The following is an 18,556-nucleotide window of genomic DNA, read 5'->3' on the forward strand; positions in this document are numbered from 1 at the left end:
GTATTAATTTCCAACTGAATCAATGATTAAGTAGTTAATTAGGGAAAAATACTAAATAAAATATTCTATTTAAATCATGGGGTTAAAAGTTTCATAAAAGTAAAGGGGAGTAGAAATTCTACTTCTGGTCTCACTGAGTAAGTGCCTAGATCAACCCTCCTGAAGATAACTACTACAAAATCTGGAAAACAAACAAACAAACACAAAGGGCAGCTATATGAAGGGACTAAGATAGGATGACAGCAGGCAGCTCTAGTGTGTAGTCAACACCTGGAAGAAGGTAAGTACACAGGATAAGCTCTTTGATACAACTTCCAGTTTTAATGAAGGCCAGAGTCAGCATTGTTTGTAAAAAGATTAAAACTCAAAAAGGAAACCAACAGGCTTTCTGGCACAAAGAACCAGGAAATAGAGTTTAAGGTGACCAGAATGCTGACAGGTGAGGATAGAATCCTGGAAATGGAACAGCCAGAGAGAGAGATTCATTCTACATGTATGTTCTGCCCCAATGTCTGCCGATCCCTGAAGCATATCTGTGTGGGCAAGACCCAAAGCAGCCCAGAGTGTGAAAGACTTAAACAGACATTTGAACCACCACCCAAGGGAACAAATTTTCAGTTTTAGTTCAACCAAGTTACTTGCCTACTAAAGCTAAAAACACCAACAATTGTCAAATTCTTATAACAGAGTCTCTACGACATATTATTTACCAAGTCACACTTCAATCCAAAATTATTTTACATAAACAGAACCAGAAAAATATGGCCATTCTCAGGAAAGGAGGCAGCCAATGGAGACTTAATGCGATGGAATTCGATGTTGAAATTGGGAGGCCAAGATTTTAAAACAGCTGTGGCAACTGTGTCCAATGATATCAAGTAAAATGTGCTTGCAACGGGTATATGCCATGGGACGTATAACAAGTCTCAGAGGAGAAATAGAAACTACAGAAAAAGAACCTCCCCCCCAAAAAAAAGATAGAAGTGAAAATACATTATCTGAAAAAAAACCAAAACTGCATCATTTAAGACTGAGGTTGTGTTGAGGATGATAAGCAACTGGTAGCTCTCACACGTGGCTATGGAGAGAGTGAGATGGCAAGTGCTTTGCCGAATTGTCGGGGAGACTCTTAGAAAGTTGACATCTATTTACTACACGACTCCTCAATTCCACACCTAGATATTTGCTAACAGAATGAAAAAACGCCGTGCATTATGGAAAGAGGTGCACACGAATGTTTGTGAGGCTCTGTACCTACGGGCTAAAAACAGTTACATGCCCACCGCCGGGTGCCTGCAGAGACACGCTGCCGTGGTACTTACACAACAGAACAAAAAGAATGGATTCCAAGGTCACGCACAGCGTGGATAAATTTCAAAAATATGGTCAACGGAAGAGGCCAAAAAGCAAAAATTACATACTACGTGATTCTATTCATTTGGAATTCTAGTGTTGTCAAAGCAGTGGCCGTCTAGGGGACTGATCGGGAGGGGGCATGTGGACAATTTCAGGGTGATGGAAATGTTTTATATCGATCATGGTGGCAAGTACATGGGTATACATATTTGTCACAACACAGAAGACCATACACTTAAAGTGGATGTCTTTTATGATATATAAACTATGTCTTGATCTCTTCGGGTAAGAGAGGAAACATAAATGAACCCAACGCCACATATGAAAGCTAATGCTGGAAAGCTGCTAGAAGCAAATGTGAGAGGAGCTTTCCTTCACCCTGGTTTAGGAAAATGTTTCTTAGACAAGACCCAAGAAGCACTAAACAAACACAAAAAATAGATTTACGAGTAAATTTAATCAAAATTAAAAAGCTCACTCTCATTATTAAGAAAACAGAAATGCGAGCTACGGACTTGGGGAGAATATTCACAATACATGTATCTTACAAACAACTTTAATACAGTATTTATAAATAAGTCCTAGAATCCAACAATTAAAAAGCAGTCTTATTAAAATAGGTAGAAGAGTAGAACAATTTGCTAAAAAGACATATGAAGAATCAATAAGAAAATGAAAAAGAAAGCATTCAACAATTAGGTATCACGGTAATACAAAATAAAACTAAATGAGAGACTACTTACCCCACCAGAATGAGTAATATATTTAGAAAACAAAAACAAAAACAAAAACAAAAGCAAAACAAAACACCTGGCATTACCAAAAGCTGGGAAGAATTTGAAGCAACTGGAGGGAGTATCATGTGGCACGACTGCTTTGAAAAACACTGGGCAGCATCTTATAGAATTAAATATATATCTTCCCAGACACAAGAGAGGAATAAAAGCAAATGTCCACAAAACACCTTTAAAAATTATGTTCATGGCAGATGTAATCATAATAGCCAATAAAAGGCAACAACCCAAATGTCTATCAACAGATAAATACGTAAGGATATTTTTGCATATTCATACAAGAGAAGCCCGTGCAGCAATGAAAGAACAGAATGCCGTGCGACTCATTTTTCAGTAATCATAAAGAAGGAAATCCTGCCATTTGCAGCAGCGTGGATGGAACTTGAGGACATTACGCTTAACAAAATAAGTCAGACAGAGAAAGGTAAATACTGTATGACCTCACTTATGTGTGGAGTGCCAAAGAGCTGAACTCGTAACCACAGGGAGTAGGATGGTGGTTGCTGGGGGAGGAGGGCGGGGAGCGTGGGAGATGCTGGTCAAAGGGCACACACTTGTGGTTGTAAGATGAGTAAGTTCGGGGGTCTAAGGTAGAGCGTGATGACCTTAGTTAACAACACTGTTGTATTATTGAAAGTGGCCAAGAGAGTAGATCTTAAATGTTCTCCCCGCACGTACACAAAAGATAATTGGTGAGGAGATGCAGATGTTAGCTGACCTGGCTGCGGTGATCACTGCACAATACACGCGTATATCATTGTTACGTTACACACTGTTATCTTACACAATGCTATATGCCGGTATATCTCAATAAAGCCAGAAAACAAGAGAAATCAATACTGTGTTGTCTCAAGGCAGGAAGCCAGCTGGAAAGTGGCACGGAATAATATTTGGGGTGATAGAACTGTTTTATTGTTTGATTGCTGTGGTGATTAAGTAGGTGAATGTATTTGCAAAAACTCACAAATAACTTACACTTAAAATACTTGAATTTTATTTATGTAAATTATTTCTCAATTTAAAAATGTTAAGGGAGAAGTGAATGCAATAGGGAAGTTAAATTCCCCATGGCCACATTTTAAAGAATTGAATCAACAAAACATAAGAAACTCAAAATACGATATTAAAAATTGTGAAAGAGAAAGCAGAGGAAATTCTGATTATTCTTCTGATGGTCCTAGCATCGGAAGAACAAGAAGAAACAATGGTCAATGGTAAGAACCTAAACATCAGTTGGCCAACCTGAGGACATCATCCAAGACGGGGAAAGCGTACGGTCTCCGTTAACAGTAGGATAAGAGAAGCACAAGAGGAGATCCAGCTCCAAGGCTAGGGGTGAATGGTGGCCCAGCCTCCCCTCTGTGAGGGCAGGGAAGCCAGTCTCATACAGATTAGTTCAGACAAATGACACTCAGCTCACCCACAGTTATTACACGGGAAAACCCAGCAGAACAAGACCCTCGTTGGAATTCGCGGTTTGCCTTTGTAGTGACAATCCGGATGCAGTTTCTCCCCCACATAAAGGCTCACTACCCAGTGGGGGCCGTCCTATGGGTGGGGGAGGCTTCAGCTGTCTGTCCCTCCAGGCATTTCATTGGCAACATGGACACCTCACCCTAAGTCACAGTCTTTCCCACGGCGACCCACACCCAAACGTTGACTGATGTGGGTTCATAAAGGTCTGGCCATCTTGGCCCAACACAGGGCCCCTCTGAATGGTCATTGTACCACTGAGCTCACTCCCAGGGCGGCTGATGCTGACCCCGGGAGTCCCTCCAGCATGACCATCTTCTCTGCCCAAGACTGCCGTCCCACGGGTGTGAATCCCATGCATTTACTACTAAACACCCTACATGCCACGCCCTCTCAGAGTGGGCTTCCTGGAGAGCTCACCTTGAAAGAGCCTGGAAGATTCGTCCATGAAACAGATGGAAACGCCTACCCAGTATTTCAGAATGAGCCGAAAGGAATTAAAGAAGTGATAGAATGTGCAAAATACTAGCAAAGATCAGAATTTAAAAGATTTCAGTTATGGGGCGCCTGGGTGGCACAGCGGTTGAGCATCTGCCTTCAGCTCAGGGCGTGATCCCGTTGTCGGATCGAGCCCCACGTCAGGCTCTTCCGCCATGAGCCTGCTTCTTCCTCTCCCGCTCCCCCTGCTTGTGTTCCCTCTCTCGCTGGCTGTCTCTATCTCTGTTGAATAAATAAATAAAATCTTTTTAAAAAAATAAATAAATAAAAGATTTCAGTTATGAGTGATTAGAGGAAGAGTAGTCTTGGAAAGCGAAGGAATAGATCAGGAAGCCTCTAGAAATGAACAAAAAACCACTTCACAAATGAAGTCTAAACTTGGGAGTGCATATGCCAGAATAGACGTGATGGACAAGGCCATCAACAGGAAAAGCAGATATGAAAGAGGGAGGACTAGAGATAGGATGAAAATAATTCTAGAGAAGGCATCCTCCAGAATTCCATCCTTACCAGGTTAGAAGGCAGCCAAGCACTGAGGCATGACATGAGAAGCACAGGAGCTGTCTCTGCTGGACAACACCGAGCAGCGAGGTGTTTACGATATTCCAGTTTTGACCCAGTTAGGTTCATTCTGTGAAAATTCATTGCTGTGCCAATCACGATTTGTACACTTTTCTGTTGGTGGGTTTTGCTTCCATAGAAAGTGGACCTGATACACTGTCCTTTCATGAATGCAATTTCTTTTATATGAAGGTATTCACGATAATATGTTCTCTGCATTTTTATATTTCCTCTGAAAATATTTTGCTCTTGTGTCTTGACCTCCGTGTTTCACATTCAAGCCTTCTTCAAATGTCTAACAAGCCTTGGATGTTCAAATATATTCCGGACTGTGGCGCTGAAAAGCTTGCTAGAAGCTCTCTGTGCGTGGGTGTACCTAAGACTGGTGGGCTCCCTGTAGGAGGAGAGCCAGGCAGAGCAAAGTCACTCATTTTGTTGAGGTCACTCCTAAATTCCAGTCACCTCTGGTGGAAAGAGATTGTCCTGTTTCCTAAGGGACTTGTTTAAGGGGGCTGTCACCTTCTGGGAGCCGAGGTGGGGAGAAGCCAGTGAACTTCTGTGCTGCCAGCAGGCTCACGCTCACACTCACCCCTGCTTCAAGCACAGCTCCTGCTGTGCCGCCTGCTCCAGAAAGGAAACCCCCAGGCTCCCCCCGGTTGGAAGAAATAGAACGCAGCGCTATCAGACGAGAGTCTGTGGTCTGGTCTCTGAGCTCTTTGCTATCAACTTGGGATGAGATGGGTACGAATGCAACATAATGAGCAGCTGTTACAGAACGTGACGTTACTGAGACATCCCATCAGTGCACACACACCTTTTATAGAGAGAATAGGATATCAGAGGTTTTTCCTTTCATTTCTCTAATACTTTATTTATTTGTTTTTTAATTAAAGTTTTAGGCAGTGAACATACAGTGCAATATTGGTTTCTGGAGTAGAACCCAGTGATTCCTCACTTGCATACAACACCCAGGGCTCATCACAACAGGTGCCCTCCTTAATGCCCATCCCCCATCTAGCCCATCCCCCACCCACCTCCCTCCATCAACCCTCAGTGTGTTCTCTATCCTTAGGAGTCTCTTATGGCTTGTTTCCCTCTCTCCTTTTTCTCTTTTCCTCCTTCCCACATGTTCATCTGTTTTCTTTCTTGCATTCCACATATGACTGAGATCATACGGTATTTGTCTTTCTCTGACTTATTTCACTTAGCATTTTTATTGTACGTTACCGAAGTATTGGCTTAGGATGAAATGGGAAAATAGAAGAAAGGTCCTTCCTGCAGGTGATCCGAGCAGCGCCGACTCAGAAGTTGTGCTCCTCCCTGAGACGTTAACCAACCTTGCTCTTCTCCGCAGCCCTGGGGAGGCTCGAGTGTGAGAGGATGTCCAGCCACAGCTCTGTGCTAGGACCTGGTTTGCTTTTGGTGGGTTTCCCACCGTGTGCAGGTTTCCCACCGTTCAGCTCTGTCCCTTCTGGTTAGAATCATTTTTTTTTTTTTTGCCTCTATAACTTTTTACTTCTTATCCTTACTGTGCGTTATCCTCTCCTGTTTGCTTCTTGTTGAGTGCTTTTGCGTTCATTATTTTAGTGGGTTTTGGAATAAACTATATGTGTGGAATCTCAAAAAGTTTATTTAGCGTTTAAAAAATAGATTTCATAACAAAATTCATCAATCAGTATTGCTAGAAGTAAAATTGTGAAGTATTTGAAATGAGCCCAATGAAACCATGACAAAACATGCGCACACAAAACAAATCAGGATCTCACATACTGAGATGGTTTAATCACAGAATTAAGATACTATCCATAATATGATATTATGTTAATCTAAATAAAAGTATTTCATAGGGAAGAAATTTGGAAAAAAAAATAAAATGCAATGAATTCTAAAAACAGAACTCGTAACAGTCACATTCTGTCACTAACACACACGCAAAACTATAAATAAATAACAGAAATTATTTAAACAGTAGCAAGGAAATATCTTTAACAAATAGACAAATACTTGTTCCTAAAAAATATTTGGGCAATAAATGACCATTGCAAACATGTTAGGGAGGAAATAAAAAAAGAACAGAATGAATTAATGGAGATGGCCCATGGCATGCTTACAGAGATACGCAGTGCTTTAAATGCCTTAATTATTTAATGACTACGAATGAAAATAATATAAAAAGACTTAACCTAAAACCTGAAAAATGGGAGATAAAAATAGAAATAGAGGTAATAATTTTTAAATATAAGAGCATTATTGACGATTATACACTTTAATTTGAAAATCTAAATAAACTTAACAAGAGAGAATGCGGCTACATTTTACTTAGAAATAGAGTCACATGTGAAATATGAACTTCACTTTCATTCATTACGCTTCAAAGAGAATATTCATGTGCTCAGCGTGTCCAGAGTGCCATATACAAGAAGACGAGGTGTCTGAAATTCAGGTCATGTAGGTAATGGGGAAATTCTCCGTGTGGTAACACCTCAAACACCTGTGAGCCAAGATGGGAGTCAGTGTATGATGTGAGAGACAGAGAGCGTGAAAATCAGAGGAAGGCAAGTATCTGCTAGAACAAGGGGAGCAACACGTACCGGGTCAGCACAGGATGCGTTCCCTGGGAGGTATTGAGGAAGGACCAGATGTACAGGGGACATGTGGGACAAGATGGCCACCAGAGTCATTCTCTCTCAAAGCACAGAGTCTGATGACAACTTTGAAACTGGGTAGGTCCCTCTCCTTAACGGATTCAGTGTGGAATGCCATGGAAACCTCTCCTCCAGCTTTTTTCCGGGGACTGGACGGTAGATTTTTTCCCACTCATTCAGGTAGCGTATCTTCTGTTACAAACAAGCGGTTCAAAGGGGTAGTCAGAAAAGGCACCTGGAAATACCATTTTAGAGAACTGGAAGAATAAAAGGTCCTTGCAAAGATGTGCAAAGCCTTGATTAATACGAGCTTACACTCTGTGCAGTTGTACATTTGACATGTGCTTTCTGTCATCTTATCCATTAGATACAAACAAAAACTGTGAAATAGAAAAGGAAAATTATACTATCTTTATTTTCCATATTTTAAAGTTCAGATTCAGAGAACAATCGTGACTTTCTTACAGTCAGGACTTAACCGGTGTCGGGCTGAAACTCTCGAATTCCTAGAGCAGTAAATGATTTCCCCACCATGTCACGCCCCTGTGTCTGAGCCCCCTTCAGCCTCGAGCACCTCCTTTTAAGCTGGACATAACCTTAAGCCAAGAGTACAGTCAGAACTTTGGGGCAAACAAACTGAAGCTAGAGCAAGAGATAAAGGTTTTTAAGAGCCTTTGGAGACCTATAAGTCATGAGGAGGAAAGGAGGAGGAGGAGAGCTAACCTTTAGTGACAGACACTGTGTAGTCTCCTTTAATCTTTACAACAGCCTGGAGAGGAACGTACTATCATGGCTGCTTTGATAACAGAACATTTAGATCCTGCGACATCAAAGAACTCATCCAAGGCCACACACTCATACCGACGATATTACCGGAAACTATTATGACTTGAACACTTAGTGACACATTTGGCCCAAATGTGTGTGTACCGTTGAAAACGTTCTAACTATAAAGTCTTAAGAGAAACCGCAGTCTTTCCAATCATTTTCCGAATGGCCACCTGTACGTCTTTGTTCCTAAGGCTGTATACCATTGGGTTTAACAGGGGGGTGATGACCGTATAGGTCACTGTCAGCAGCCTGTCTTTGCCTGATGAATATTTGGCTGAGGGCCGCAGGTAGACAGAAGACGCACAGCCGTAGTGGACAATGACCACAATAAGATGGGACGCACAAGTGGAGAAGGCTTTCCGCTTGCCCTCAGCGGATGGGATCTTCAGGATGGTACGGACAATGAAGCCATAAGAGATGCAGATGAAGATCAAGGGCACAACGAGCACCAAGACGCCACAGATGAAGATGATCAGCTCATTGATGTAGGTTTCGGCACAGGCGAGTCGGATAACCGGTGAGATGTCACAAAAGTAGTGGTTGACCTTGTTGGACCCACAAAAAGGGAGGCTGAAGACCAAAGTTGTTCCCACCAGAGATATTAGGAAGCCACTAAAAATACACATTGCTGCCAGCTGTCCGCACACCCTCCAGTTCATGAGAACGGGGTAGCGCAAAGGCTGGCAGATGGCGGTGTAGCGGTCATAACCCATAACTCCCAGAAGCAGGCAGTTGGTGACAGCAAAGCCGAGGAAGAAGAACATCTGGGTGGCACAGCCCGTGAAGGAGAGTGTCCTGAGGACAGAGAGCAGGTTGATAAGCATCTTGGGCAGGATAACGATTGTGTAGAAGACTTCAGAGGTTGAAAGGACGCAAAGAAAGAAGTACATGGGTGTGTGGAGGCTGTGGTCCAGGCAGATGACGGAGATGATGGTGAGGTTTCCACTCAGGATGATCAGATACAGACAGAGAAAGAGCACGAAGAGGACAGGCTGCAATTCACCGAAGCTGGAGAAACCCAGCAGTAGGAACTCAGTGACCTGGGAAGAATTGGCCATGGAGAGTGGACGCCACAGAACAAAGCCAGTGTGATCAGTTCCAGGGACCTCTGGGATGGAGGAGTCAGAGAGACTTACCGTTCATAATGTAGCCAGCACCAGTCTGGTGTGAATGAGAAACAACTGGAAAGAAAGAGAAAAAAGGATTCTAAATTAACCAAAAATTATCCTAAATTAATACGTACCCACGGTGCTGTTTCTCTGCCAATGATTTTAGCAGTGAATTTGGGGTAAGTGTTCCCACGAAGGCACAATATTGGCTCACATAAAGCCTATCCTTTCGCCCCCCACCCCACTCCACTCTTGCAGACTTACATACTCTCCACTTACTTCTTTGGTAATCTAATATTCAAAAGAAACTTTATGTTATGATTTTCCGTGGTCACAGTTTTATCCACACTGCTAATACGTATATTCCATTAGCAATAGCACCAATGTCTGAGGGTCTACCTCTCACCCACTTTTAATACATTCATCATCTAGGGAAACCCTCTTTGTCTGTCTTTGTGTTGCTGGCTTCTGAGAATACAGTTCCTTTTCATTACTGTTAACCCCATTTCCATGCAGTCATCCATTAAAGGTTAATTTGGTTTAGAACTACTGCTTCTGTCTTAGAACTAGTTTTATGATTCCTCTCCACACCCTTGTAGGACAGTAAGCCTGAGTCCACCTGCAGAAAACACATGGCTGGAAGAATGTAGTTTTGAGTCAGCATTTTCTGGTTGCCCATTGGGTTGCACATCTTCTCCTTGATATACCTGACTTGGAGACTCAACGGACCATCTTTCCCAGGATCTGTATCTGAATTCTTGAGCAGGGAGGCTCAGATACTTTCCTTAATGCTTCTAATAAGTAATTGTCGCTGGTGCTAGATTATATATATTTTAAATCAAAACGTTCTTGTCTTCTCCCACCCCTTGCCCAGATCTGTTTCGTCTCGATAAAAAGTTTCGAAATCCTCCTCATCATATGAGCTCTAAATTCCTGAGACATGTATAAACACATGATTTTTCTCATCCTCCATATGCAATCTAGTTTTGTTCTACAATCCTTCCAGGATCATTTCTTCTCTTTGGTAAGAAATTAGCTCTTGTCTGGACTTCTCCAAGAGCATGACAGACAGACTGCCTGGATTATATCTCATTCCACTCTAAACCGTCCTCCACTATGGCTACAGAGTTTTCCTTTACAGGACAAATCCTAACCTTATTAACAGAACTAAATGACCCTTAATTATGTATAGAGTTAAAGCGATCATACTCTGTGTCTCACACTTCTCCCAAACGTACCTTTCCACACATAACTGCCACTCTACGTTCCTTCACATGCGCTTTCGTGTTGAGGAACTTTGAACAACCATGTCCTTTTTTTAGCCAACCTCCTAAATCTGGAAATCATCCATGCTTTGTTTGTGGTTGCTGTTCTTTTCTTCTTTTAATGTGACATTCTTTAAATTTAAATCAAATTACTCAGTTAAAGTAGCATGTACACATTGACTCCTCCCTACAACTTCCTGTTTGAGCTTTATTGCCACTTTCTCTTGGTTTCCTCGGCAAATGCCAGAATCTCAGTTGTCACTAGCATTATGCGGTTGTCTTTGACCTCACGACGTGTCAATTACCAGACATACAGCAGTGTCTAGTATATACCAGGCGCTTGAAAGCTTGTTGAAAAAAATAATAAACCGATAATCCCAGGGTTTCTTCCAAATTATTTCAGAATACCCAGGGGGTTTGATTTCAGGGGTTGTCCAAACTTGTTCCCTTAATATTCATTTGACATATAATATTAACCCTCTGCTTTAACATTTTGGGATTAAAAAAAAAATCTCTCCAATGTCATTCTCTAAATGCAGAGACAAAAGATTCATTAAAAATTGCTGTTTTTCCAATTATCACAATGTTTCCTCCATTATCTCAACTAGACAAACTTTTAAATTTTAACTTAATTGCACTGCTAGGCTTAAAGACGTTTGCAAATAACAAAACTTCTATCATTGTTTGCTCTTTTGCTTCGACAGAGGGATAGCGAAATTTTAAAATGGGACTACAATCAGGAGCTTTCGCTCCTATTTTAGTATCTTTGAATTGCCCATCTCTAAACTTTATAAGTAAGGAATACGCACCGTGCTTTTGACTGGAACAGAGTCTCCACTGGCGCTCTACCTGAGAAGACATCTCCAGCTTTCCAGTGTCCTGGTCTCCATCCTTTGAGTTTGTTCTTTTATACGACTGTCCCCAGACAAGGCAGTGACCTGTTATCCAGGGAGGGTTGGGGTTTGTTTGGAAAGGAAAGAAAGACCATGTTACTGGGTGACCATTCTGTCACCGTCCCCCACAGCACTCACAAGACATCACCTAATTTTTCAGAGTCATCCTTGGAACCTATGAAGGAACTGAAATTTGATAATAAATTCCTTATTAAAAAACAAAAAAACCCAAAAACCTTTGGTTCTCCTTAAACCTGGTTGAGGATGCTGCATAAAATATTTGGTGAACAGAAGAATTTGGAAGGGAAGACGTTACAGGTACAGAGAAAAGCTTTGGGAAAATAAGGAGAAGGGATAAATAAAAAGGAGAATTGGGTAATTTAATTATCTTCTTAACAGTGGAATCAAAACCACACTAAGATACCACCTTACGCCAGTTAGAATGGCAAAAATTGACAAGGCAAGAAACAACAATTGCTGGAGAGGATGTGGAGAAAGAGGATCCCTCTTACATTGTTGGTGGGAATGCAAGCTGGTATAGCCACTCTGGAAAACAGTGTGGAGGTCCCTTAAAAAGTTAAAAATTGAGCTACCCTATGATCCAGCCACTGCACTACTGGGTATTTACCCCAAAGATACAGACGTAGTGAAGAGAAGGGCCATATGCACCCCAATGTTCATAGCAACACTGTCCACAATAGCTAAATTGTGGAAGGAGCCGAGATGCCCTTCAACAGATGACTGGATTAAGAAGTTGTGGTCCATTTATACAATGGAATATTATTCAGCTATCAAAAAGAATGATTTCTCAACATTTGCTGCAACATGGACGGCACTGGAGGAGATAATGCTAAGTGAAATAAGTCAAGCAGAGAAAGACAATTATCATATGGATTCTCTCATCTATGGAACATAAGAACTAGGAAGATTGGTAGGAGAAGAAAGGGATAAAGAAAGGGGTAAAGAAAGGGGGGGTAATCAAAAGGGGGAATGAAGCATGAGAGACTATGGACTCTGAGAAACAAACTGCGGGCTTCAGAGGGGAGGGAGTGGGGGAATGGGATAGGCTGGTGATGGGTAGTAAGGAGGGCATGTATTGCATGGTGCACTGGGTGTTATAGGCAACTAATGAATCATGGAAATTTACATAAAAAAGCAGGGATGTACTGTATGGTGACTAACATAATATAATTTAAAAAAAAAGAAACAGGGGCGCCTGGGTGGCACAGCGGTTAAAGCATCTGCCTTCGGCTCAGGGCGTGATCCCGGCGTTATGGGATCGAGCCCCACATCAGGCTCCTCCGCTATGAGCCTGCTTCTTCTTCTCGCACTCCCCCTGCTGTGTTCCCTCTCTCGCTGGCTGTCTCTATCTCTGTTGAATAAATAAATAAAATCTTTAAAAAAAAAAAAAAGAAACAAGTGGAAACAGTGACAGAGAGGGGGGAGGGAGAGAGAAGAAAAAAGAGATGGAGAGAGGGAGGCAAAGTGAGAGGGACAGAGAGAGGGAGAGAAGGAGTAAAAGAGGGAGAGAGATGGAAGGAGGGAGAGAGAAGGAGAAAGAGGGACAGAGGGAGAGAGGGAGGGAGAGAGAGGGAGAGAAGGAGTAAAAAAGGGGGAGAGATAGAAGGAGGGAGAGAGAGAGGGAGAAGGGGGAAAAGAGGGAGAGAGGGAAAGAGGGAGGGAGAGAGAGAGGGAGAAAGAGAGAGAAGGAGGGAGAGAGACAGATGGAGAGATAGAAAGAGAGAGAGGAGGAGGAATTTTCAGTCTCTAATACTCTCTGGCCTTTATCTGGGGCCCACCCATCAGTCACATTTTTTTTTTTTTTTAAAGACAACAGTTAGTGAACTTTCTCTAATCTGTACAGGAAGAGTTTGCTGTTTCTACTATATTTAACATTTAGTATATTTCAGGATTGTTTCCTGTGCTTTTACCAAAATACTCAGCCTCTTATGTCCCAATTATGTTGTCCTGATTGTCTCTCCAGTAGACTTGAAAACCTCAGGAATAAAGACCATACCTTATACCACATGAATCCTCAAAACTTAACCCAGTATTTAAATTAATGATATACAAGTGCTTGATGAATAAATACATTGAATAGTCCATTAGTTAATTAATAATGAACCGAATTAGTTCCTTGTACAGCCTCTGGGTTCCCTGTGCACCACCCTGTGCTTCTCAGTGAGAACACTGCGTATGTTCTCTCTCATTTCATGTTCTCTATAAATTTCATGTTCTTCCTTTATGTTTTATTATTATTTATTTATTTTTAAAAGGGGAAAGGGGAAGAGGGATAGAGTGAGAGAGAATCAGAAACAGACTCCCTGCTAGGTGTGGAGCCTGACACAGGATTCAATCCCACAACCTTGAGATCATGACCTAAGCCAAAATCAAGAGTCAGATGCTTCAGTGACTGAGCCACCCATGTGCCCACTTTCTTTCTAAATCGAATGCTATGCCCCTCCTATGAAACAATCAAACTGACTCTGTGGCCCTGCTTTCTTGTTGACCTCCATCTCTTTCCCCACCATTTCCACCACCCAGTTGTCCTTTCTGACATTTGATCACATTTCCCACTACTGATCATGGCGGGGGAGAGTAAGTCACTGACTCACGAGAAAACTCAACAATTCGAATTTCGACATACAAGAAATGACTGGATTGTCACTAGTCTTCTCAATAAAGAAATCAGTCCCTAAATAAAAATAAAAAATTTATAGTCCTTCAAATCAGAGTGCTAGTGCCCAGTGACATGCAGGCCTCTTCATCCTCAGACACTTCCTCGAAAGTTCTGTGAAGTTTTCTAGGTAAAATTTGCCAGAATTGTCTTCCTTGTCATAAGGTACCAGAGTTCTTCTTTCATTTTCCGTCAACTGCCTGAACCAATATAAGGAAACTGTCAGCATGACTCCACAGAAAAATATCACCTGTGCCTCTTCTCCACGTGCAGTGTAGCTAATGCCTCAATGAGCGTCACCAAGGGTGTTTTTCCTTTCTGCATCGGCATGGCCTCAATGCCTTGTTGGTAATTGAGATCCCCACCTCCACAGGGAGCTAATTACCACATGGTGCCCAATGCTTGTCCGTAATTTCCCCAATTAGCAAGTAGAACTATGGAAGTACGCTAAGAGAATTTGTTGGTCAAAGAGAAGGCCTTTTCTAATACACCATGGGGATTCATTGGTTTCCTCTTCAAAATTCTCTGGGGACTCATAGAAAGGGGAATGTTTTCTGGACACGATTTGTTGAAACAAACATCAATGGAAGGACCTCTTTTGAGTTTCCCTACCTAATGACTCTAAATTTTCATTCTCAGGTTGGAGGAAACCGTAAAGTTTGCATTCTCATTTCTGACATCTGTAAGAGGGGAAGAAAGGTGTGAACAAAGGACAGAGTATTAGAATGGCGGAGGCAGCATAAGTGTTTCAGACTCATGGGAAACATACTTGCTCCTAGAATATAACGTGAGCATGATTCGTATTTGTTCAATAAATAAATAAACAAGGTAAGTTTGGGTTATGAAGAAAAATGTGGGGGTGCCCTGGTATAGGCAGGTTTTAGCTGAGACGTCTCCTTTGGTAGAACGTCCTCCCATTTTCAGATTGCATCTTTATTCCCTCTCCCAGTGAGTCCAGACACATGGGCTGGAAATAGGGCAAATGCTAGGCCCTGATGGAAATGATTCCAAAAAACTAAAATATAGAGATGGGACATGATGCCCCGCACTCACGAACCAAACAAGCAAGGGAAGAATCTTGATATTTGACAGTTTAACATTCAGACCGGGAGTATTCAATGAACAACAAAAGACAGTAACAAAAAAAAAAACCAAAACACTTTTAATGTTCACAATTACAGTTCACAATGAAATTATAATAGATGTGAATTTGCATCCCCCCAAAAAACACAGGTGCAACCTTCATAAGAAAAAAACTATAAAATGTTCACAAGGAGACACACTAATAATGGATAACTTTCATAAACCACTCTGCCCAAATGAAAATATCTCTAAGAATTTTGAAAGCTTAAGCAACAAAATAGTGAAGTATATCTGATAGGTATTTATTGGAATTTGTGTTCTAATGAGAGTACACATATTCTTATCAAGGCACATGAAGTATGTATGAATATTGGCTGTGTATTAAATCACAATAAAAACTTGAACCAAGGTCACAAAGTCATAAAAATACAAACAATATTCCCAATCCTGGTGTAATACCCTATCCAATGAATAACAAAATATACAGGCTCTCCCACTAAAGATTTTTAATATCTGTGAAATAATTGTTGGGTCAAGAGGAAATACAAAGCAAAATGAAATAAGTTCCAGGAAATAATATCAATTACACTCCATGTAGCAGAATATGTGGGTTAAGTTTAAAGCAGAGATGAGAGGAAATTTCACAGATTAATTATATATATATATATATATATATATATATATATACATATATATATAATTAACACATGTGTTTATACATATGACTTAAAAATGAAAGTACGTAGAAAGCATCAGTAAGTTAAATGGAACAACAAATTAAAGGAAAATTCAAAGGAAAAATAATACAAATAAAATACAAATAAATACAAATAATAAAAGTTGAATAATACAAAAAAAATTAAAAACAATGGTATGGGGAAAACACTAGAATGCATCTGTTCATTCATACTTATGTTAAGTTCTTTGACAACAATAGACAAAGCAAACTACCACTATATCAACAAAAAAAAAGTGAAGATAACTATACATAGTATAAAATGACACAGGAAATAATCATTTCTAAGAAATTTTCAAATATCAGAATATTTTGTACAAATTATACAAAGAATTTTAAAAGTCTAGAATAAATGAATAATTTTGTAGAACACTAAATTCCATATATGATTGACTAAAAATTAAAGTGGCTATAGGGGTCATTTTTCTTAGAAGAAATAGAGGATATTACCACAGGGCCATGCCTCAGAAAAGGCACTGTGACTGTATTATTTCACAGAATTTCAACAAATATTCAAACATGAAATGATCTCAACCCAACATACAATGGTAACTCAATAAATACTTTCAAGATATAGAGAAAAACCCATTTGAATCTTCAACTCACATAATGTTAAAAAATCTTTTGGGTATGTGAATACAATGCAAAAAACTTAAATGCTTAGAAAAAAATATATCACTAAAGGAAAAAATTGGAAATGAAACTTAGAGATAATGACAAATCCTCACAGTAGTAATAACCAATGATTTGATTGTATAAAGTGAAATATTTACTTGCAACAAAAGCACAATTAAAGATATTAGAAAAGAAACAATTAGAAAATTTCTCAAAAATTATCAAAATGTTGGGGCGCTTGGGTGCTCAGTAGATTGTCTGACTCTTGCTTTTGGATTAGGTGATGATCTCAGGGTTGTTGGTTCAAGCCCCACATCAGACTCCAGGCTCAGGATGGAGTCTGCTTGTCCCTCTCCCTCTGCTTCTCCTTCCCCCCACCTCTCAAATAAATAAATGAAATTGTAAAAAATTATTGAAATCTTAAAAAAAACTTATGGGCAGCTGAAAGATAAAATAACTAAACTCTAAAGTAGAAAATGCATATAGGCGTACAATTGATAAATAAAAGGCACATAAAAAGCATACAATTCACTGAATAGTTAAAATTTAATATTAATGAATTAATTTAGTTAATAGGATATGAAGTCTGGCCCATTACTCTTCGAAGGGCTGACTTGAACTCCTTATTCCTCAGACTGTAAATCATTGGATTGAACAGTGGTGTGAGGATGGTGTAGGACACAGATATGAGGGTGTCTTGACTTGAAGAGTAGCTGGACTTGGGCCTTAAGTAGATGAAAGAGGCACAACCATAATGAACAGTTACCACAATGAGATGGGAGGCACAGGTGGAGAAGGCCTTGTACCTGCCGGTGGAGGATGGGATCTTCAAAATGGCAGAGATGATGCGGATATAAGAGACCAGGATAAGTAGCAGGGGAATGACCAAGACAAACACCCCAATCATGAATATGACCAACTGACTGAGGCGCGAATGATGGGATGCCACCTTGAGGACAGGGGCTATGTCGCAGAAGTAGTGATGGAGCTGGTTGGAAGAGCGGAAGGGCAGGTGAAATACCATGGAGGTGATAATCTGTGCAATAGTAAAGCCACAGGCACAAGCAGCAGCCACTAGTCCCACACACACCCGGTGTCCCATGAGCTCCGTGTAGCGCAGAGGGTTACAGATGGCCACGTAGCGGTCATAACCCATGGCCGCCAGCAGGAAGGAGTGAGAGCAGCCAAGGAAGAGGAAGGTGAACATCTGGATGGCACAGCCCAGGAAGGAGATGGTCTTCTTCTGGGCCAGCAGGTCCACCAGCATCTTGGGTACAATGACGAAGGTGTAGCAGGTCTCAGAGCAGGAGAGGACGGCAAGGAAGAAGTACATGGGGGTGTGAAGGGCTCTGTCCAGCACGATGGTGGAAATGATGATGGCATTGGTGCCCAGAGTGAACAGGTAGAGGGGCAGGAAGGCAATGAAGAGCAGCCGCTGCAGCCCGGCCAGAGAAGAGAAGCCAAGGAAGGTGAACTCCCTCACCAGGCTCTCATTGCCCCGCTCCATGCAGAGCACCCCCAGGAGAGTCAGAGACAGAGACAGAGCCCAGGGTCCGGGAAGGAGGGTAGAAATTATGGGAAAATCAGCACAAAGTCTGGAGGCAGGCAAGTCCTTCATTCCCCCTCAGAAAGGTCTGCTAAGAAAAGAATTAAGGCTAAATATACAACAGAGGATCTGACGGCCATTTAGGCGGCTTTCTTTAAGACCAAGTCCACGGTATCTCTCTACCAAGGGTTAAGGATCTGTCTCATTGGTTTTACCTGTATCTTACTTAGGGATTATCGTGTTTGTCCTTTCACTGGCATCCCAAGGAAACTAGCTCTCCAAGTGAAAAAGTATGTTTAATTCCAGCCATCCGAGCATGATCCGATTGTGGAATGAAGGAATGAGTTGTGTTTGGACACAACATGTGAACCTCAGTTTGTCCAATCATAAAATGGGAACGGAGAGGAAGAGTTCCCCAGCAAACGTGTGTGGCAAATTGTGTTTGTTGATGACGTCTTATATTCTAAAGAACAT

General features: G+C 41.2%; 2 protein-coding genes across 2 annotated transcripts; both read right to left on the bottom strand.

The window, feature by feature from the left end:
- Positions 1-8,274: 8,274 nt before the first annotated feature.
- On the bottom strand, positions 8,275-9,216 carry LOC113246706 (olfactory receptor 10R2-like). The gene has a single exon (XM_026487373.3). The coding sequence runs from the start codon at positions 9,214-9,216 to the stop codon at positions 8,275-8,277; it is 942 nt and encodes a 313-aa protein (XP_026343158.2).
- A 7,885-nt stretch (positions 9,217-17,101) lies between these two features.
- On the bottom strand, positions 17,102-18,043 carry LOC113249690 (olfactory receptor 10K1). The gene has a single exon (XM_026491165.2). The coding sequence runs from the start codon at positions 18,041-18,043 to the stop codon at positions 17,102-17,104; it is 942 nt and encodes a 313-aa protein (XP_026346950.2).
- Positions 18,044-18,556: the final 513 nt, after the last annotated feature.

Source organism: Ursus arctos, unplaced genomic scaffold (genome assembly GCF_023065955.2).
Source record: "Ursus arctos isolate Adak ecotype North America unplaced genomic scaffold, UrsArc2.0 scaffold_2, whole genome shotgun sequence".
In the NCBI taxonomy this organism is placed as follows: Eukaryota; Metazoa; Chordata; class Mammalia; order Carnivora; family Ursidae; genus Ursus; species Ursus arctos.